The 23,413-nt window shown below is 37.9% G+C and overlaps 1 protein-coding gene across 2 annotated transcripts; it reads right to left on the bottom strand.

Annotated features, from left to right (window-relative positions):
* Positions 1–129: 129 nt before the first annotated feature.
* On the bottom strand, positions 130–22,865 carry GUF1 (GTP binding elongation factor GUF1). Of its 2 annotated transcripts, XM_050896319.1 has the most exons (17): positions 22,671–22,865; positions 21,529–21,640; positions 19,810–19,958; positions 19,523–19,603; positions 17,406–17,483; positions 14,221–14,304; positions 13,669–13,733; positions 12,401–12,604; positions 10,693–10,832; positions 9,293–9,416; positions 8,779–8,911; positions 7,119–7,262; positions 5,959–6,092; positions 3,978–4,079; positions 2,468–2,587; positions 1,543–1,579; positions 130–479 (listed from the first exon to the last, which is right to left on the bottom strand). In XM_050896319.1, the coding sequence occupies exons 1-17, from the start codon at positions 22,806–22,808 to the stop codon at positions 342–344; spliced, it is 1,983 nt and encodes a 660-aa protein (XP_050752276.1). In that variant the 5' UTR covers positions 22,809–22,865; the 3' UTR covers positions 130–341. The 2 variants fall into 2 exon arrangements, with proteins under 2 accessions (XP_050752276.1, XP_050752277.1); XM_050896320.1 differs by lacking the exons at positions 12,401–12,604; positions 13,669–13,733; positions 14,221–14,304; ... (3 more) ...; positions 21,529–21,640; positions 22,671–22,865 and adding an exon at positions 11,911–12,033.
* Between the last annotated feature and the right edge of the window lie 548 nt (positions 22,866–23,413).

The following is a 23,413-nucleotide window of genomic DNA, read 5'->3' as shown; positions in this document are numbered from 1 at the left end:
GTTCCTGTTCTCTCATATAAAGACTTGCAATGCAAAAATAAAACATAATTATGTTAAAATTTAAGTGTTAAAAGTATGAAAACAATGAAATACAATGAAAAACAATACAATGAAAACTTTTAGATTCAGTCAAGTCAAATTAGGTAACTTTAATTTCATAATAATCTACAAGTATCTGTACATTTCAAGTACATAGTCCTTTCAATTTATGTTCCCACATATATTTAATTTACACCATTTAAAGTCAAACATGTTCCCTCTCACAGTGATAAATTACACATTAGCTCATTATGCTGCTGTCTACAAAAAGTTGAGACTAATCAGCTGCATGTCACTGATCTCTATTTGTCAGTTTGTCTCTTTAAAACACGTATAAAGGCATCTCTCGGTACTTCCACGTTGCCAATTTTTCTCATCAACTTCTTCCCTTCTGCCTGCCTCTTCAAAAGTTTCATTCTTCTTGTAATGTCTCCACCATACTATGAAAAGGAAAAATATTTTAGTAAGCTGAAGTGCAACTACAGTACATTTCAGCAACACTAAACTCAAGGGCTTAAAAATAGTCAGAAAGGCTATTTATATTACGACAAAAGATTATTTTATACTCCAACTAGTTATGCCAAAAGGCCACTAGTTAAAAAGAACAAGGGAGCAAGTAAGCATGTTCATTCAGGCAACTGAGGGCTGAGTTCAGTTACCTAAATAAATACATTCACATAAGCTTGGCTGACATTAGACACAACCTATAGGATATCCAAATCCCTTGGATAGGATATCCAAATCCCCTGGCAGCAGGATGCCAGCTCAGATACACTGTGGCATCTTGACTAGCACTAGCTGCTTACATCTAGATAAATTAACTGAACCCTTGCACAATGTTGAACAAACACCATCCCACGTATGTGCCTAGCAGAAGAATTCTGTCATAGTTGTAAGAAAGGAACACTTGTTTAATTTTTTCCAACATGTTCGCTTCAGAGAGTTAAATACAAGATAAGAGGCGTCACGTTTTTCCTATAGCTTTGTCGAGTCTTGTTGATAGTCAACTACTGCATATTTAAGGCCTTATCATGATGTATTACTGAAAACCCAAGTAAAGGTCTAATCACAATCAAGTCTCTAAAGAAGCACTTTTATAGTGTCTTAAATCACCTGAAAAAAACACAATTTAGGAAATGTGAAGTTCCACGTATGTGTGTGTGTACACACACACACACGTACACTTACTGTATGTCTACAACTATTAGAAAATGGTAGAGACAGGAATGAACACAGACATACTGTTGAGTTCACTCTAAGTGTGTGATTTTGAAAAAGCCATTACTCTTTCTGATCCACTCTTACTGTAAGATGCAACTAGAGGTTAGATGAGTTGAATTTTAAAAATAAAAGCTTAAAAGTATCTTAATATTCCATTGACACTTAGGAGCACAAGCAGAACAAGTCTTTGCTGAGTTTCTAGGAAAAGATAGGCCTATCACGTTAGCAGGACTCTTAGGTTTACATACATCAGAAATATCAAAAAATGAAAAAAATACCTACACATTTTGCCACAACATTTTTTCTGTAAGCTTTCAGCCTGTAAAATAAAACAACATATATACATTAACACATTAGAACATCTATATGTGAAGCTAAATACTGAGTTGTCAAAATGTTAAGCATTTTTCTACTAGTTTTGTAAGATGCACTGGAATCATGACATTTTCCTATTTTGTATACAGAAGACGAAGTTCTAAACAGAAGACTTAATTCACATTTCTCAACTTTAGAAATATATCCTAGGGTGTATAATATGTACATAAAAATTACAATCTTGCCTTTTTATCTAGGATTTCTGCTACGATTCACAGTAAGTGTTATATATGTGTAGATAGATACGTACACACAAATTCTTATGGCACCTCTGCTTGGATCCCTACCTTTAATTCTTTTACCACAATTTAAATCCTCTTTAAACAGCAACAGCAAAAATGTGAGAAGAAACACAACATCAAGGAAGCAGTTTGCTCTAAAAGAAGCGAGTGCTGCTAAGAAATAGTTGTATGTTCAGCTTGCAACATATTTCCTTTGGAACAGCACAGTTCAGGTTTTTTTTTTTTGCTGACTCTCCCAGAGATAAAACTATTCCACAACTAGCTGATTTTTTTCGGTAGTAAGAAACTTTTTCCCACTGCCAAAGAGGAAGTGGACACATGGCTGTTGCAAGTTATACTCTACCCACTAAGTGCAATGCTGATCACAAGCAATTTAAAATAAAAATACATTTTTTTCAATTAAATTTATACAAAGTCCTTAGTCATAGTCACAGCTCAAATGTATTTTTTTCCCCCCAGAGGTCTAGTAGCATATACAAGAAAAATACAACTTTACAGTAAAATCAGAGTACTACAATGTATGAAACTATTTAAGTAAGACATTAGAAGTCTTACAGAAAAAAAAAAGGAAACAGAAGGACTTCACTTACGTTTCTCTTGCAATGATTTTCTTGCCAATAGCAGCCTGGATGGCTATTTCAAACAACTGTCTAGGTATAGCATCTTTTAAACGTTCACACAGGAATTTACCAGTAGCATATGCCTTATCACTGAAAAAGAAAGTCACCAGTGTTTTCAGAAAGCAACATACAGCTGAAAATAGTTTTACATGTTTTCATGTAGCAACAATGTGACTCCTTGCTACCTGTATAAAGCAAACAGTTTAAGGATGAAGTACTTAAGTAATGTTCATTAAGCATTACAGTTTTAGAAGATACACACATTTATTTGTATAATTAGGACAAATAATAATGGCTAGCTTAATACTGAGCTTACAGTAATCTCAGTAATTCTTTATAAACATAATTCAGATTAATTCTTTTTATATAGACAGATGTAGTCTATTTACAGTGAGAGGACTTTGAGAATAACTGAAGCAGGAGCAGAATGAATGCTGACTAGAAGTTAAAATAATCTGTAATCTAAAGCTAGAAGAAATGCTATCATTAGTTTCAGTGAGTGAAACAGTTCAGGGGTGCAAGCTAAATTGATCAAGAAACACATGTTAACGCAATAACTAACTTTTGCAAGGTTGGCCACTCCATTTTGCATCTTTTCAAAGTAAGAGATGCAGGTAGATTGCTAAACACTGCATATTTATGAAAAACACATTAAGTAGCAAATGTATATGAGAGTGTTATTCCACTCTAGCCCCATGATCTTTCCAAACAAACAAAGGGTTCCATTTTCCTATGTTGACCTTCTGAAGTTACGGAATTCCAAGGATTTCGGGATTGCAGTTATGTAAAAAATATGAAAACATACAAATTTTTAGCAACTACAAGTTAGTATTTTAAGAAGGACAAAACCAAACCAAAACAAAACCCTGAAAAAGTTGATCTCAGGATTACCAGAAAGGGATGCTGAAGTTACAGAAGAGAGCCTTATAAAGACTTTTTGAGAAGAAAGCAAGAGGAGAGGCTGGAAACATGAAGGCATTATTCTCACCAGCAAACCAGTAATTCCGGAGAAACTTATGGAAACTGAATCATTTTAGTAAAAAATTTCTGAGGTAATTACATCCAGTAAATATTTACTTTCTCCTGGTACTCTGGCTGGAGACAAGATAACAACAAACTTCTACAGAACAGGAATTATTGGGAGCATAAAATCCAATTTTTTTCAGTTTTTCAGTAGTAAATAAGTGCCACAAACAATTCGTCTGGCATCTCCTAGACTGGTCTGTATTTAAATTTTTCCAGCTCCTTAAAATACTGGTATTTTGCATTTCCTTTTCCTCCCTGCCCTACATTACCACAAGAGTATATCTAGCACTTAAATGCCTCTCTTTTTCAGATCATCTCCAAAGGTGGCGATGTGGTGAAATCCTCAATGCTATTTTCATACTATTTGTCATATATTAGTGATACATATGTATATTTTCATTGTATATTAATAGGAAGTCTTATTTCTTTGGAATAGAGAATCCAGTCAACCTACTTGTGTACGATTGTTGCCAGTTCTTCAACTGGATTTCCATTTAGAAGAATATCCATTTTGATAAGGTCTGCTGCCTGGTATCCTGAATCTTCATAATCAAAACTAAACAAAAGGAGTTTAAAAGTTAGCGATGATTTTGTAAAAATTATATTCTGCACTCTTTGTTCCATAAATTTTATAGTTTAGACACATTTCTTAATAAAACACAAATTTTTTATTAACATAGGAGCACAGTTTTTAATAGTCTCTCAGTATGTCTGCCTTATGCAAGACTGGACTAGAAGTTTACTGCAGGTAAATCTCATTTCCAAGGCAGCAGAAGACATCATCCTGTCTTCCAGCTACTAAGCAAGGTAAATCAATCAAAAATCTACTTTCTTACTGCAATCTCTTAAAGAGTTTATTCAAACACTGCTTCTCTATCAGCTGAAAGTTCCTTAAAGCTCCAGGCAACAGAACCCTTCAACACAGCTTTTGAACAGTAAACATCCTTGATGTCACACAAATCAAACACTAACACTGGATTGTTTTCTTTTCATCCTCTCGTTTGACAGACTTTTTATACGACCCCTATTATCATTCTCTCTGACAACCACGTTTTCCTCTTCATTTCCAAACCATATTTCTCCTTTGGTAGGTACAGGCCTTGCTGCCTGTGTGTCAGTTTGCAAGAGTTCTTAAAATGGAGGAGATGCAGAGATATATGTATTTTTTTAATATATATCTTGTATGTAAGTATAAATGTGGAGAATGCTAATACCACTAATCTGGTAAGATCTGAAATATCAGAACAGAGCAGGGAAAAGAATCCTTTGAGAGTATCTGGAAGTACTTCTATTTTAATTGGCTTAGATAAACCATAGTTGTGTGAATAGATTCATGTAACAGAAGTATGATCATTGAGAGCATTAAATACACAAGCAACATTAGGGAGTCAGGAAATAAATATCAAGAAATAAGACAATGCAACATTGTTTGCAATCACACCTGAATCAAAGGAAACCCAGCACAATTCTGCTAATGAGATAGCTTCTTGATAAATAGATTGTTTTTTATCTAGCTGGAGAGCTAGATCCTGAGAGAAAATTCAAAATCTCCATCCCCCTGTTTCTTCTACCTGTCCTTCTCGCCTCCCCACTTTTGCTTATGCTTCTACTTCAAATATACACAAACCCGGGCAAAACACATCTTACCTTACCTTTATAAGGCATATTTAAGAAAACACAAACTCAAACCAAATTCAGGCCTTCAATAAAATTCATTTTTATGCTTATACAATGAATAATGTAATTAGGTATACCAGTTCCTGTTAACAGGAACTATCTTACTAACACCACCTCTGCACATCAGGTTTGTAAGAGCTATTGAGCCGCCTGTGGCATAAGCCCATCTGCCATGCAACATTTTCCCTTCCATTAAACTCACAAAGGCTCTTCACAACCAGTTGAGCATTGTTCTAGCCTCTGAATTTATAGAATCCACCCACAGAACATTTTGTCTCAAAATACAGACTTACTTTATTCCAATAATAAAGCAAGATAGTTTACTGCTTTTTACTAGCTTTAAAGAATCAGTATGTGGTTGTCTTCCCTTTTCCACCAAGAGACAATACAGTAATAAGTAAATTTTTAGTGATTCCTTTGATAGAAAATGCTCATTGTCACTTCAGACAAGTAAGAACCATCTAGATCTTACTCATCTAGATCAGCAAGTGCTGCTTTATATGTCACACTTGAAAAATACATGCATCACCAAAGAAAATGATTATTAGGTAGTGATGCGCTTTTAGTGGTTTTCAGATGTATTTCCATCAATTTTCACAGTAAGTCTAATTCATTAAAGGTGAATTAAGACTCGATTTGCAGCACCATCATAAAAGAATATTCTTCACTTGTGTCCCTTCCATATCTTCCCTCAGATCGTTACCCCCTCAGGGTCCAGGGTGGGGGCAAGGGGAAGGGGGTACAAAGGAGGTAGTTACCTTGCGTAACCAGAAGACAGAGACTTAAGTGCATCATAAAAATCCACCACAATTTCATTCAGTGGAAAGAGGTATTTTAGCATAACCCTGCTTTCATCAATGTACAACATATCCTTCTGGACTGCCCTACGATCCTAGACAAATAAAAATTGTTTCAGTTCCCCTTGACAGAAGTTTTCTACAAATAAATACAAAGCAAATTAAAATAAACAGCTATCCAGTTACACAAGAGAACTCCCGTACTTCAAGCCCCAAAGTAACTTTCTTATTGGTAGTTTGCTGAAGTCCCAGAAGAAATTGCAGCACCATCATAAATGAAGTAGTTGTAACCTAACTGGACAAATGATTCAAGTCTATCCTCTCTAAAAGCTGAATTTCTGAAATCCTTAACAGCCTCTGCTTACTGCTGCCTTTTAAATGTAAAATTATTTGTCCATAAAAATCTCACTGAAATTAAGATTTTCACATACATAGGACTATTACACAGTAGGACTCGCAGGCTCATCTTTCCTGCCAGCAGGGTGTTCTTAAAGTTATTTTAGGAATTCTTTTTAATAGATCTTATACTCCACTGTACTGACATACAAGTACTGTACTCTTTTGTATTATGTATTTTGAAATGTTAAAAGCTAAGAAAAATATTGTAAGAAATTATATAAAGACAATATGCATGGCAGTTAAAACATTTTTAGTTAAAAGTATTCCAAATACACTCAGGGAAATGTGTTTGGCCATCACTGTCACAAATGTACTCCAGTGGAGTACTGAAAACATATATGAAGCCTCAGTAAAGTGTTGACAGAAGTTGTATTTCCATAAATATACTTCTAAAAAACAACAGATCTTATTCCCCTGCTGCAGATCCCATTCTTTCAGGAAAACAGAAGTAGCTATGAATTTGTCTAGTACAGGATGCTTGACTAGGTACTTTATTGTCACTGAGCTTCATCACTAACTTTCACTATAAGGATTTTGTAGTTCAGAAGTAATTTTACACATAAAAAGTTTAAATACTCTTGAAAAAAAAATGTTTTAATGATTACTGTCAGAGATACTATTTAAGGACTAATATCTAGTATCTTACTATCTGGTATCTTCACTTTAAGTATGATATGAAGAGCTTAAAAATGCAAATGACAAAACTAAAACTATATACCAACCTGACACAAAGCAATTATTTTCCCAATATATTCATGAGGTGTTACAATAGTACCAAGAACAGTTGGCTCTAAATATTCAGACACTGAAAGTTTATCAGGAAACTGAGCAGGGTTGATAATAGTAATCTCTGCTTTACCATACTCCTGAAACAAACAAACAAAACAGATACTGTAATTTTACAAATAAGTAGACTGAATAGGAAAGGAGACAAAAACAGCATTGAAAAAATGCTAAAAAAATGTTTCAACTGCTTGGAAACACTTGTAAATTACGCAACTCAAATTTATACCAAGCACAATTTTAAGAGATTTCTACATCACATACAGAAGTTCCTGATCAGTGTACCTTTAAATATTATTATATAGAAAGATTATAGGAATTACTTTCACTAGGAAAATGGTTTTTTAAGCATTTTATCCCATGAATTTTAAACAGAAGTGCTTAGAACTAGGACTACAACCTAGGGTTATCCACAGAAATAAAAAAGCCTTTCTGTTCATCTTTCCATCTCTCTCTTGCCTGTAGAGCAAGGATCATCCTTCTTACTCCATCCTGATCCTATAAGGTATAAGGCACAGCTTCAACAAAAGACCTGCTCCAAGTATTCTGCAGTCTGGTGATGGGGACATTCTTCTCTAAATAGAACTTTGGGTTCAGGCTCCCTTACAGGCTGAAGTGGGCTTAGAAATTAAATTTTCCTATTCCTGTGCAAGTGCTTTCATTACCTATTTCTTGTAGTCCAACATCCCGATAGGGGCTGGAGTTATCCTTCTGAAGTAAGAATAAAAGGAAGGTCATGCTTCTTATCACGTACATACAACCTCCCGCACATACCAAAGCAAGTGATTATATCACTTCCACTGACAAGGCAGTGTTCTTGAACAATGACCCAACTTCCAGCACTGTTTGAAAACAGTGTCCCACATCAGCAATCCAGAATCACTTACGCACCAAAGGTATCAACTACTTCATTCATAGCTGCTACACTGCCTAAGGAAGAAACCAAAACAACTGGAGAGAAAAAGGGTCTATGCCTTACACCTTGCAAGTACAGCAACCTTTCTTATACAAGATGTTTGGAATTTACAGATTTTCTGTAGTGTTTAGAGGTACATGTTGCATAATAATGAGCCAGCCTATTTGCAGCCTTCTTTCAGCAGGTGCTCGTAAGTCCACCTCTCTCTCAAACTCAAGCACAGTAATTTTTTTGCACCCAATTCAATGAAGTTTGCACATGCCTATTTCACTGTGATCAAAAACTCACTTGTCTTCACCGGGCTCTGCCAGTCTACAGTAGCATTACAAGCTATTCCTAAAAAAGTTAATGTTTCTGACTGGTAAAACCTGGAAGATTATTTCACCTGCTTTAAACTCAGTCTAGTCAGTATGCACTTAAACGAATACAGTAAGAAATGTGTCCTTTATTCCCATTTTCAAGGACAGGTATAAGACATAAAAAGAGAGTGCTTGAAATGGAAAGGGGGAGGAAAGTTAACATTCTTAAAAAAATCCATTTAAAAAGTTTTAAGATAAATATTGGTATTTCTAATGTTTACCATAAAATAAAGTACTAGTCTACATCAAAAAAAAAGTGTAGATGTTTACTATAGGAGGCTTTTAAGCTGCCATTTACATAAAGCTGTAATAAAGTTAACATACCTTTATCAACTTTGCTGAGGAAAGAATAGCTTTATATGGAACCGTAGGTACAGTCAAAATAACAGACATGTTATACTCTTGCTCCAAACGTTGATTAAAAACTTCCATATGTAAAAGACCAAGGAAACCCAACCTGGGAAAAAAATATCCTGTTGGTCAAAGTATTTGTATATCCCCTGGAATTTCACAGTGGTTTTTTTTTTTTTTTTTTTCCTCCCCTCCAGCATGTTTACACTGCTAGTCTGGCAATAGCAGGCACAGCGAACAATCTCCAAGTGATCCTACAGTTGAATAGTATGAGTCTTCAAAAACAAAAACTATCAATCACAACAAATTGCATACTCTGCTCAAATACAGAACGTAAGAAAATCAAATGCTTTTGATCTTTACCTATCATTAATTTAAATTAAAGCTCCTAATCTTGAATTCATTTTAATTCAACCTTCAGTTGACTTAAACTTGCGTTCTCAATTTATGAACCATTCCAAAACCGAAAGCAGTATAAAAGCCTCACCTCCATCCAGCTCCTAAGGCAAGGCTACTGTCACGATGAACAGTTACACTGGAGTCATTCAATGTCAGCCTTTCCAAAGCACTTTTGAGATTATTATATTCTGTTTGATCTACAGGATACATTCCTGTCAAAACATATTAGATAGAATTGATGTGATAGAGAGCTTTATCTAGTGTGTACTTAGCTTTCAAACATGCCTCTTACAGTGAACACAGTAATAAGATCAGAAATAGCTTGCTTGCTGTTCCAACTTCAAAATGTGAAAAACAATATAAGGAATTTTTTTCTTTCTTTTTTTCCCCCCAAAATTAGTTAAAATGCAATAAAGTTTTAGATTACCTCATAAAAACAGGAATTAACATTCAAACTGTAATGGTAGGGATACTGTACTCATCTAATCCTTCACAGTTGTGGAAGACACACAATTGAGTATAACCACTGTTTTGCAGGGCTGCAGTGTAAACATATAGCTTAAGCATAACTGAATAAGCAGACAAATTTCACTGAGATGTTCCTTCAAAGGTAAGAGTGAGCAGCAAAAAAAACCCAGAAGTGCCACATCTAATAAAGTTGCAAATTTTTCTGTATTTTTTGAAAGTAATAAAAGCAGCTGTCTGTATAATTACTACCTGAAATATATTCTACTGTATCACTTTTCACATCACTACGTGTTCGGAAAATGTTGATTGCTCTACACCAAGAGGCAACACGTGCATACAAAAAACGTTATTTACAGGATTACGCTTTTCTACATTCACTGACAGACCACCTAATCTCCACGAGACAGTTCAAGTGAGTTTTACACATTCCCTCACAACAAGTCTAGAAAGTGATTTCCAGAATTTATTTCTTTCTAAAGCCATCGTCCATAGTATTTGTAGTAGTTACTGAACCTGGTGGAAACAGCTCAACAGAACTATATAAGCTTAAAAAGTCAAATATTTTACAGAATCATTCTGAATATTAGCTTTGGCAGTTTACCATGTTTAATGAAAAAGAAACAGCTGCTAATTTGTAAAAGAAAAAAAAAAATCACAATAGTTATGGAAACCTGATTATCTAGATGAAGAATTGCCAAAAATGGACTTACTTTTTTAAAGCCTCAACCCTCCTTTTCCAGCTATCAAGAGTTTACTGGCATTAGAAGCAATAATCATGGCTAAAAATACATGTTAGTCTTGTATTCATATAAAACCAGTCTGCAACTATTACTAATCCTGTCTGTTAAGTCACAGGGAAAATTACACAAAGCTATATAAATGACATGCCTCTTTAGCTTACCTTTGCTAAAATTCCAATCCTCACAACTCTTAATATACATGTATGTTCTTTTAAAAGCTCTAATAGCTCTCTTGTTACTGGAACGAAGTAATTCCACTTTATATCAGTTTAATCCTCACCTGCAAAAACCATTGGCTTCGCTGACTTAAAGCCAGACAAAGGCTCCACTGGCTGTTTATACAAAAACAAGGTGTCTCCTATTTGGGCTTCTGTTACTTCTTTCATTCCAGCAATCAGGTAGCCCACCTGTCCAGCATATCTAAATAAAATTGGCATTATATGGACATGCTTCTTGGCAGCATCAGTATTTCCACTATTTTTCCCACTTGACTTAGCTCATTCAGAAATTCAAATAAATCATACCCACCCCCCCCAGAAGCCCATAAGCCAGATTTAAGTTGTTTCTCCTCTGAGTTCTGAACTTTGTCTCAAGGGACAAACTATCTGTTGACTCAAGTAGCTCTATTTCTGTTAAGAGTTCAACAGTACATTTATGGTTCTGGATTTTGAATTCTGTGCTACTCCCAGTTTGAAAGCTGGAGCTAGAGGGAAGTTCTCAGGGATCTAAGACAGAACCAGAACAGTATCCAGCTGCCAGCACAGCAAGCTTCATATAGTAAGTGGCAGAAACAACAGACAAATGCCGTCCATCAGCACATAACGCTGTTAGGAGACGAACCCATGGTAGATAAAGAGTAAAACACAGTGTACTGGTTTTGGCTGGAATGGAGTTAACTTTCTTCTAGCAGCCCCGTATGGTGCTGCATTTTAAATTTGTGACTAAAACGGTGTTGATAATACACCAATGTTTTAGCTATTGCTGAATAGTGCTTGCACAGCGTGAATGCTTTATCTGTTTCTCACTCTGCCCCCCCAGCAAACAGGCTAGAGGTGGGCAAGAGGCTGGGAGGTGACAAAGCCAGGACAGAGGACCCAAACTGACCAAAGGGATATTGCATGACATATAACGTCATGCTTGGCAATTAAAAAAAAAAAGTGTAGCCTTTCCAAGGTGGCCATTACTTGTAGACTAGCAGGGCATCGGTCTGCTTGTGTGAGCTGGTGAGTAATTGATTGCCTTTGCATCACTTGTTTTTATTTCTCTTCTTTTTCCTTCACTTATTTCCTTCACTTGACCCATGAGTCTTTCCTCACTTTTGCTCTCCTCCATCCCACTGGGGTTGAGCGTGTGAGCAAGTGGCTGGTTGGGTGCTTAGTTGCTGGCTGGGTTCAACCCACCACACATAGTAAGGTAGTCTCACTGAGAATCTCCCAAGAAAGTCATTAACACATACTTGGATGCAAACTGATAAGGCTTCTCCACTAATTCTAAGTACCTGATTTTCTTCCCACTGCTGCCATGAGGAGCCAGTTTCTGGAAGCTGTTGCATTCATGGATTTTAAGTTTTCCACCCTCAAAATACGCTGCAGCAATAACTAAGATGAAGCCCCATTCCCTTCCACTCTCAAACAAGGTAGTTCCTAGAAATAAATTGGACAGCTGAATAAGAGTATCAAATGCTAGTCTTAAAAAAAACTAGCTGTCCAGATGTTCCAAGTACTACAGATGATAGAATGGCTTCCTCCCCCTATCAGTGCCCAAAAAGCAGTCCTCAAAAGCTTCTGCCTCAGCATGCCCAAAATGAAGACGACTGACATTGAGCATTAAATTACAAATAATAATCATAAAAAATCCCACCACTAAAGAACAAAAACCCCAGACATCTCCCAGCCTTTACCACTCAAAGCAAAAATCAAACAGAAATGCAGGATTTTGTATCTTACACCAATTTATGATTTGTTCCACTGTAAGAAATTTTTACTTACAGCTTATGCGTTGGCTGTTCATTTGGAGTCAGAATTCCAACTTCATTAACTTCGTATCTTTTCTGTGTGTGTGCAGACACAATTTTATGCCCTTTCTGAATCTCCCCACCAAAGAGTGCAATGTTAGCTATGACACCTCGGTAGTGGTCAAAGGTAGAATCAAACACTAAGGCTTTCAATGGATCAGCAGGATTACATTGGGGTCTGTCACAAAAAAAAATAGAGAACAATATATTAAGCAGTGTGTTTTTCATTCAATATTGAATGAGCAAGCACTCCCACCCCAAAAACTTTCATATTAATACAGATAAAACTACCGAGTAATTTTCAGTAAACACATACCAGACATAATTTCAGTGTTTCACTATGTATTGTGCAGCAAATCTTCACATTTTATTTCCTCCATGTGCAATAGGAGTACAAACAGAACAAAACCAAACACATATCCATCACACCCATTTCACAACAGGTGAAACTGATACTTAAAATATCGTATTATGGAGGACAACAAAAATTCAAGAGTTACCTTCCAACAGCTGAGTTTAAAAAAAAGTCCACTGATATTTTGGTTTTGCCATCTGTCATAGAAACCTAATCTCACATTTTCATTGTGTTTTTTTTAACTGTAAGTATTAATTAATACGAGGACTACAATTATTAGCTAATAGTAGGGAAAAAGAATGAAAAGCAATATGCTGATTGAAACAACTGTAATTTAGCAGCTATGTCATCAAGTTCTTAGATAAAAGTCTATTTTAAAGGTTGGGTTCAGGATATGAAACTCTATTCAGTTTCTGAATGAATGAAACTCTATGATTTGAAATCTCTATGAAAGCAGATTTCAATTGCCTTTATCATTTTAACAATGCAATGTCCAAAAGGACAGCACACATCCTCAAACACTTGAGTTTTACGGAAGCTATACAAACAGTCATAAAAGTATCACCTTTAGTGGTTCACCTCTCATCTTTCATTTCAGACTGAATGAATTTTCCTCTCCCACTTCTTAACAATGAAGAATTCTTCTCTGCTGATATTCACACATTCATTTTTTAAAAGGCATCTCAAATCTGGTGTCATTTTCTCTGATTTGCAATTTGAAACTGACTTAACCAGCTCCAACATTAGATTTCTCTCACATCGCTTTATAACGTATTAACTTTAAATCAGATGAAAATTAAGTGCAAAACTACTGCCAATACTGTATACATGCAACTCATGGTTTCCTAATTAACATTACAAGGTATCATAATTAAATACAGACTTACGGTGGAATCTTCTCAATGACCTTTTGAAGAACTTTTTCAACATTTGTTCCTTGTTTAGCAGAAATCTAAAACAAGTACAACAACAATTTTATAAGATGTGTTTTACACTCATTCAGTATCTATTAAATAGTGTCAAGTTTACTTAGACAGTTTTGGTGGCCACAGATAATACTACCCATAAAAGCACTCTGAAGCACACTTTAGAATGCTATTACTATGAAATGCTTATTTGATTATAAATTATTCTGTAAAATTTTTTTCCCTCCTGAATGGCAATTATTGTTATGGTAAAAATGAAAACAATTTATGGACCCACAATGAGAAATAAAATCTGATGCCATTCATCAAGACATACTAGAATTTTTAACCGAGAAGTATGTTCTCCACTCTTGTTTACCAGGAGACAATCTTTAAAAAAATTCATGTATGTCAGACAAAGACAGGCAGACAGATGACACCCTGTTGATCTACTACGTGTACATGTCTTTCATTAGCTACAAAGTAGATATAGTTATACAATCAGCCATGTTATAAAACTTGAAGAGATCTTACCCTTACACATTCATCTACAGGGATATCAAACAGCTTCTCAATTTGTTTTTCAACTCTTTCAGGGTCTGCATTCTTCAAGTCAATCTGAAAAACAACAAACTGCTAAATATACAGGCAACCACGTCTTCCATACGATCCAGCACTGTAGCTTCCAAATATACAAGTCAAGGAACCTTTATGTATTTATGAGTAAATACTGGATGTCTTCAGGAAAAGATCTTAATCAAGATTCATTTTAGAAAAAGTTTTCCTTGCTTGACTTCAGGTTCATTAGGCAAAACACCTTTGTCCAAGAGCTGGTAAAAATCTTTATTTTACAAAGTAATTCGAAAACATAAGTGCTACCTATACTGTTTATAGGATCAAACATTAAGCACAATATACAGCTACAAAAAGCAATTAATTTAAGCTGAGCAATAACTAATCCTGTGATTCCAATCATACAGCCCACAAAAATTGTATAAACAACATTTGGATTTTGTTTAAAACTAAGACTACACTTTTTAAATATTGAGCTGCTACTCATGTAATCTCCTCTGTGTATCATCATTAACAAAAAAAAAAAAAAACCAAAAAACACTAAAGCACATGGAGGTATATATGGATTACCATAGCAAGAACCTTTAAAGTTATTTCTGTAAAAACCCACTCAAAGATTCACCAGAAAGAAATATTTTAAGTGGAAGGAATTCCAATGTTCATAAACTGGTGCTTTTAAATTATGATGGGCTACAGTATTGTTACATATATCCCAAATTATCTAAGTTCTTCCTATCCACACACCCTCCTATCCACAGATAGGAGTCTTAAGTGTTCTCAGGTTAAATAGTCAACTGAGAACTGACACAGAAATTATACAAGTTATACATCGCTAAGGCAAGCGTACACATATAAATACAAGACAACCTAAGCTCACACTGAGTGTCTTCTGAATTGCTCACGTGTGATTTCCAATTTGAAAACCACAGGTGTTAAAAAATCTGGTATTTCAAAAAGGAAGATTAGTAGAATCATAGAATCATTTAGGTTGGAAAAGATCCTTAAGATCATCCAGTCCAACTGTAAACCTAACACTGCCAAGTCCACCACTAAGCCATGTCCCTAAGTGCCACATCTACACATCTTTTAAATACCTCCAGGGATGACGACTCAACCACTTCCCTGGCCAGCCTGTTCCAGTGCTTGACAACCCTTTCAGTGAAGAAATTTTTCCTTAATACCCAACCTAAACCTCCCCTGGCGCAACTTGAGGCCATCTCCTCTTGTCCTATCGCTTGTTACTTGGGAGAAGAGACTGACCCCCACCTCACTACAACCTCCTTTCAGGTAGTTGTAGAGAGTGACAAGGTCTCCTCTGAGCCTTCTTTTCTCCAGGCTAAACAACCCCAGTTCCCTCAGCCGCTCCTCATGGGACTTGTTCTCTAGACCCTTCACCAGCTTTGTTGCCCTTCTTTGGACACGCTCCAGCACCTCGATGTCTTTCTTGTAGTGAGGGGCCCAAACCTGAACACAGTATTCGAGGTGCGGCCTCACCAGTGCCGAGTACAGGGGGACGATCACTTTCCCAGTCCTGCTGGGCCACACTATTTCTGATACAAGCCAGGATGCTATTGGCCTTCTTGGCCACCTGGGCACACTGCCGGGTCACATTCAGCCAGCTGTCAACCAACACCCCCAGGTCCTTTTCTGCCAGGCAGCTTTCCAGCCACTCTTCCCCAAGCCTGTAGCATTGCATGGGGTTGTTGTGACCCAAGCGCAGGACCCGGCACTTAGCCTTGTTGAACCTCATACAACTGGTCTTGGCCCATCGATCCAGCCTGTCCAGATCCCTCTGTAGAGCCTTCCTTCCCTCAAGAAGATCAACACTCCCGCCCAACTGGGTGTCATCCGCAAACTTACTGAGGGTGCACTCGATCCCCTCATCCAGATCACAGATAAAGATATTAAACAGAACTGGCCCCAATACTGAGCCCTGAGGAACACCACTTGTGACCAGCTGCCAACTGGATTCAACTCCATTCACCACCACTCTTTGGGCCTGGCCATCCAGCCAGTTTTTAACCCAGCGAAGAGTACGCCTGTCCAAGTCATGAGCAGCCAGTTTCTCCAGGAGAACGCTCTGGGAAATGGTGCCAAAGGCTTTACTAAAGTCTAGGTAGACAACATCCACAGCCTTTCCCTCATCCACTAAGTGGGTCACCTGGTCATAGAAGGAGATCAGGTTAGTCAAGCAAGACCTGCCTTTCATAAACCCATGCTGACTGGGCCTGATCGCCTGTTTGTCCTGTACGTGCCGTGTGATGGCACTCAAGATGATCTGCTCCATGTCCTTCCCCGGCACCAAGGTCAGACTGACAGGCCTGTAGTTCCCTGGATTCTCCTTTGGGCCCCTCTTGTAGATGGGTGTCACATTTCCTAACTTCCAGTCAACTGGGACCTCCCCAGTTAGCCAGGACTGCTGATAAATGATGGAAAGTGGCTTGGTGAGCACTTCCATCAGCTCCCTCAGTACCCTTGGGTGGATCCCATCCGGCCCCATACACTTGTGTGTATCTAATTGGTGTAGCAGGTCGCTAACCATTTCCCCTTGGATTATGGGGGCTGTCTAAAAGCCGCATCACAACCAGCCTGCTTGGAGCATGGCAGAGCACATGTAGGTTAATCTGCACCTTTCTGGCCATTCATGCCCAAATGCCCATACCAGCTAAACATTCTCACCTGTATTTAACATCGAGTCAATCTGAAAGCCTGGAATGCCACAGCTTCAGCTTGTTCTCATTAGGATAAAATACACAGTACTGAGTATTACCTAAGTGGTCAGTTGTTTTTCATACCATAGCCCTTGTTTGCTTCAAGCTTATTTTGTTTCCAAACTATAATTGGTTCAGATTTCCTTATCAAGATACAATTTATACAATGCTTCTGACCTGGATTAATCATACAGACTCCAATAATAATTTTTCAGTGCTGCTTGTAAAATGCTTCTACATGTATTTCATGAAATAAGAACTGAAGTTCCCAGCAGTTACTATAAAATATTAAACAGACAGCAAATACACAAAGTTCTTATTACATTCTAGTTATTTTTTCATTATATACTTCTATTTGAGGATACATTTCGTATCAATCTTCTACACATTTAAACAACCCAACTATATAATATGAAACTCTAAAACCTTTATTACCTTATTTATGACAGGAATTATTGCAAGCTGTGCTTCAAAAGCAAGATAGAAGTTTGCCACTGTCTGAGCCTGAATACCCTAGAAAATAAGCAATAAAAAAGTTTAACATGGAATCTTCCTGAGTTTTGTTTTTGTTTTTTTTTTTAGGCATATTATACAATAAGATTACTTTGCTATTCTATCCACTCCTTCATTTAGGGGATGGAAAATAAGTAAAGGTTATTGATTATACACAGCGCTGAGAAAGAAAACAACATTCCTAATTATCATTTCTCATAATCTGAATGTAAGTAGACAAACTAATAATGCTGTATGTGTTATCACTTACACGGAATTATTTATAGATAACACAGTATTATGCATACATTATTCGCCAAGTACATATTTTTGTGTATGTTATTTATTTCTGAATAGCCAAGATCATAACAGGTACCTCAAAAAACAGATTCTTTGTCCACAACAAACTATTCAGAAATGGACTAAGACAAAGAAAAAGGGATGTTTATCACAGTAATAAGACTGTAATTACTCCAGAGGGCAGGAACATACCTTCAACTTACCTTACAGTTATTTTCAAAAAAGAAAACAAATTATAAGATTTGTACCTCACATTTCTTTCAAAAGGATGGCAAAAGAACAGCTCTGATTAGAAAAAAAAGGAAGATTACCTTCCAGATCCAAGTACCAGATGAGGGAAAACAAAGAGACAGAGATGCTAATGAATGAGAGTATAAAGCCTAATATCACAATTGGACCAGAGAGGGCAGAAAGGGGGATGAGGGGGAAGAGAAGGAAAAAAAAAAGTTACTTGTCTTCCCCTTTGTTTACAACAGATCAAGTAGAAAATTACTTATACGGGGATATTCACTATGGATATATGGGCCTAACTTTTTAGGCAATGTAAAGAAGCAGCAAAGAACATTTTTTAAAAAGAGAATGCAAGACCTAAATCTTGAAAGTTACCTCCAGAATTCAGGCTGGCAGGAGAAACATTAGCAATTATAGTGAAAAAGTTGAGCTTGTAAGCATTCTGACTGAAAGGCAAATACAGAATACCAAATAATCACGTAATATTTAAATATGACATCAAAAAATACATACACATTACATATAAAAACATCAGCACATTTAAAAAACATATTTATTACCGAAGCTTACTTAAGAAGTCTGCTTGCCCATCAAGCTGGAAAGGAGCAAGTGTTCATAATCATTGAAAGTTAGTTAGTTGTTGGGGCTTTTTTCAGTAACAAGGAAAAAAGTAGCATTCATTTGACCCTTGTACAATCCAATCATAAATATGCCATAGAGAAAATTATCAAAATACTTTGTGAGAATGTGTTAATATTTAAAATCATGATCCCATAATCCTCATATTCTAGTCTGTTAACTGATTCTTTAAAATGTTGCTAGCACTGTACAAATAAAAGTACAACTAAGATCTCTAATTTCACTTCCCTCCTAGTATAGACTGTCTGTAAATTTAAGAGAGTATCACCTTACAAACATTTTACTCCCTCACTCTCCTGCTTCTCCTGAAAGATCAGTCAAGCACCCATTAATCTAGTGGATATAAAACTTCTCAAGTTTCCAGAATAAATTTATTCACGTTTGGCTTATAGTGTCCTTTAGCTTTAATGTTGCCAGTATCAGTTTGTATTATAGACAATCAAAAACACAACAGCAATTAGTTATAACCGACAGTGTGGTTGGTTGAATGAATTGTCAAGCTTTCCAACAAGAAACTGAAGGTGCTCAAATGGGTTAGTACTATAGCTAATAGTTCTCCAGACTGCCATTTGCAAAGTTCATACTCTAAAAAAGTAGTATCTGATTCTTCATTAATCCTGTGCTTTTATTGCTATGTCATGGAACTGCAGTATCTATAAACACACAAGTATTTGTCTCTAGAGTTTTTTTAAAACTCCCGTTACTCCTCTTCTGCAATGTAATACTTTTATGGAAATAGATCAGGGGCAAAAACACTGATGGGGGAAAAAAAACCCAAACAAAAAACAAAAAACAAAAAAAAAAAAAAACCCAAACAACTGATCTTCTCTCTAGCTTGCTTAAAGAAATTGCTGAAATTCTAAGTAGAAAACAAGAACTAAGAACTCCACCTCATTTGCATCCACTACAAGTATGACACCTTGACAGGCAGACAGTGATCGTGATACTTCATAGCTGAAATCTACGTGGCCCTGTGGAGAAAATAAATGTTTACAATTTCAGGTATTTCTAGAGTCTTTTGCAAAGATTTCTATATTATGATGTTTTCATTTGTATATATGTTCACAATTCTTACAAAAAAAAAATTGAATAAACACAAGAAGCCAGAAATCTCCTACTTTTAAATATAAAGACATTTAGCTTTGTGTGATTTAAACACTGTTCATACTTAACTTACTGGCGTGTCAATAAGATTTAAGAGGTAGTTTACTCCTTCATGATTGTAAAAGAGAGATGCAGATTGTGCTTTAACTGTAATTCCTCTTTCGCGTTCCACTTGCAGTTTATCCAGCACTTGTTTATTACGGTCAGTTTTAGCAATTGTTCCTAAGATAAAAAAAAAAAAAGTTTTATTACCTCATTTAGTACATTAGCTCTCAAAATAAGTAATTCTTGGAAATGCCATTAACCAGGAGAACATGGGACTTGCAGCTGCAAATGAAGCTTTTCCATCTGATTAAGCTAAACTTAGTTTTTCATTTAAAAATAAAACTATGCTTCAACTCTCTAACATTTGTTAAATAAATTTTTACATATGAAGTTACATAAAATACTTCACTGAATAAGAAGGATACAAAACATCACGTAAATCTAAATCAGAGATTAAGAAGTAGCAAAGATTCCATTCCATGCTAAATAATTTTGATGTTTAAAGAAACTTCACCTCCTATCACTGGAGAGCAGCTCTACGGCCCACGGCTCCAACCAGTGCCAATCTCAAGTGCGAGAAGAGCATTATCATAGAGCTCAACAGACCTGAATTCAAAACTCCATTCTATCACAGGCATCAGGTAAAATTGCCCATAGTGACACATATCAGGTAATCATAAAGAGTAACTTTGATCAAAAGCTTCTCTTCCAGGTTTGTTTTGCTCACCCCTCAAATAAGAAAAGCAAGACTCTTCCAAAGGGTATTTCTGAGTAGCTAATTTAAGCTCTGCCCTGAAATTAGTCTCCTCTTGGGAGATACAGCAATTCCTTTACAGCTTACCTTAGAGAACCCTCTAAGGCAACCTCTGTCTCTCCCTTCCAAGGAAAGCCTAGTTTCAGAGTCACTTATAGTTATGAAGATCCCTTAGCATTTCTGTTTCTCACTTTCACTTTAAAGGGGGATAGTTTTCCTTATCCTCAACAATAACAGAGAAATAAAAAACACTGAAGTCCAAGAAGCACTCCGATGAGGGCAAAATAAATACCTCTGAAGATGAAAGTAACACAACTTCACCAATACTTAGAGTGAAGGAAAAAGCAAGTCTATATAGCAGCTGAGAAGCCATGGTATTTACACTTAATTACTAGCAGTTATTCTACACACTAAATCTAAATCAACATACGGCTGTACGTTTCTAAAACTTACTATGCAGCATCATATCAGGTTCAGTACCAGTGAGCTTCACCACCCTGAAAGGCAGTTGTTTATGGTTTGCTCACAAGACGACATATCATTACTTTCATCTAAGTCCAAGCAGCGGAAGTTCCTCCCTGTTTCAATAACACTTTTGAAAACGACTCTGTCCAGAATTCCTAGGTCATGACAGTCCCCTTCTGTCCACCCCAAACACTGGCAGTAAACATCATAAACTTGCTGTGTATTAGTCTAATGGACAATTGGTCAGGAATTACAGGAGTAGCATCCTGAACAAAGAAGTACACTCCTTTTCAGTCTCCTTCCAAAATACATACTTCCTTGAGTGAATTACAGACTTCTTTACCCCTACTTGTAGGCAGATCTTAACCACAAAGACGGTACATCTGTAACACTACACAACCGGCAGCCTGAAAGCACAAGCAACCTGGCACTAGAAGAGCAAAGATATTAAAAATTTTAGTAATAATCAAAGGTACAGAAACTTACACATCATCTCAAGAAAAGGTAGTATAAAATGAGAACACTTACCTGTCATTTCCAGCAATCTGTCTGCTAGTGTACTTTTGCCATGATCTACGTGAGCTATAATACTGAAGTTTCTAATTCTTTCAATAGGATACATCGACGTATCTATTTTTTCCTGAAAAACAGAAATTTATTTTCATAAACCATGGTTACAGTCTCTATGTACAATATGACTTGGCCTTTAAAAAAGAATTAACTCCCTTCTCTAGAAGATGCATAGGTTGAACAGAGATATAAAAACTTAAACTGTCATCAGTGTTTAAAATGCTAGCATTTCATTTTAGCCATATATTTATTTATTACTCTGAATAATCAGTAAGTATGCTGGAAAGTGTTGTGAAAGGTACTATGTTCTTATGCGTACAGGGAGTTAGAAAACTTAAAACGGTTTCAAGTTTGTTAAAATACTAAACTTAAGGATTAAAAAAATTGGATTCAGGGGACCACTAAGGACACCATTCTTCACAAGCATGATTAAGAATACAGCAACATTACCTAGCAGCTCAGGTAGCAGTGACCTTATCATAAGGAGCAAGCAGATTGTGGAAAAGGAAGCTACGGGTAACAGTTATCTTGGCTACATTAAAAAAACGCAGAAAACCAGCCTGACTTCCTTGGTTCACACACAGAAGGGTCCAACACTAAAAAAATTTTGTTTTATTCCTGCCCGTTCCAAGTAATACGACATTTTGAAGAAAACTGGCTTGCTTTTCAAAGCTTTCAGCATCAGGAACCAGGAGGCCCCTCATAGCAATCAGTAACACTTTACTGAAAAACTCTGGTCGCCGATTTTAGAGAGACACAAAGCTCATCTCTCTTACACAGGCTATGCGTGGCAGCACCGGGCCAGGCAGAGAAGAAAGCAAGCCCGGAGTTCTTAGCTAGCATCATTACAGAGCATTAAGCAGCATTATCTGCCGTGTTCCTTGCAAGCATGCCTCGGCTTGGAACGGCAAGTCCTCCTACGGCCAAGGGGACGCAAACGCCCCTGCAGCGGGAAATGGCTACTCCAGGATGACATCGCCTGTCCGGAAAGGCCACTTTCTACACGCAGGACCGCCGCCTTTGGGGACTCGCTGCAGGCCAACTTCGGGCAGGCGAAACTCCCCGCCCCCCATCCCTCCTGGGCAGCCCTGCGGACTCACCTTGCCGTGGGAGCTGTAGAGCCGCTCGCACGCCACGGGCCCCGCGGGCAGCCAGGGCGGAAGGCAGAGCGGGGCGGCAGCGGGGCAGGGGCTCCGCAGCCGGGCCCACCACATCGCCGTCCTGCCGGCGAGAGCCATGGCGCTCGGGGCTGGGCTCACACCCTCACAGCGCGGAGGGGCGCTCGGCAGCCTCAGCCCCCATCGCAGCCCGCCTACGCTCCGCTACCCTCACCGCCGCGCCGGCCCGGCCCTAACGGTTCCCCAACGGCTCCCTAACGGCTCCTCAGCCGCCACTCTCTCCTCTCCCCTTCCCTCCCTTCCCTTCCCTTCCCTTCCTTCCCTTCTCGCGCTGCCCGCGCGGGCCCGCTCCGGCGTCGCCTAGCAACCCGCCCCACGCGCGGGAGGAGGGTGATTTCCACGACACGAGGCGGACACGAGCGGCGGCCCCGCCGAACGCAGCCCCTCACGCGCCGGAAGCACTCCCCGGCGGCGGCGGATGTGGTCAGAGCTCCTCCTCATCCTCCTCCCCGCCCCGCCCCGCGAGGGCGGTGCCGAGCGGGCGGCCGGCGCCGTGCGCGCTGGAGTTCCGACCCGGTTCTCTCCCGCCTCTGGCCGGCGGCTGAGGAGCCTGCTGCTGCCGGCCTGCCCCGGGAGCTAATTTCAGCCTGCGCCGCCCGTTGTGGGTGTTGGGGACCTGCGGGCCTGCCGGGCCGCGCCTCCGCCTGTAGGTGTGTGGCTGCTGT

This window comes from Gymnogyps californianus, chromosome 4, assembly GCF_018139145.2.
Source record: "Gymnogyps californianus isolate 813 chromosome 4, ASM1813914v2, whole genome shotgun sequence".
NCBI classification, from domain to species: Eukaryota; Metazoa; Chordata; class Aves; order Accipitriformes; family Cathartidae; genus Gymnogyps; species Gymnogyps californianus.
Note: the sequence above shows the minus strand (reverse complement) of the source record. Positions and strands in the feature narration are given on the sequence as shown.

Bases quoted from the DNA above. Each gene is read 5' to 3' on its own strand.
- GUF1 (XM_050896319.1), bottom strand. From the start codon at position 22,808: ATGGCTCTCGCCGGCAGGACGGCGATGTGGTGGGCCCGGCTGCGGAGC. The intron at 8,912-9,292 runs GTGAGGCTTTTA...TTTTTTTCCCAG, and splicing joins GCCTTAGGAGCTGGATGGAG to GTTGGGTTTCCTTGGTCTTT. The intron at 6,093-7,118 runs GTTGGTATATAG...TTATTTGTCTAG, and splicing joins AAATAATTGCTTTGTGTCAG to GATCGTAGGGCAGTCCAGAA.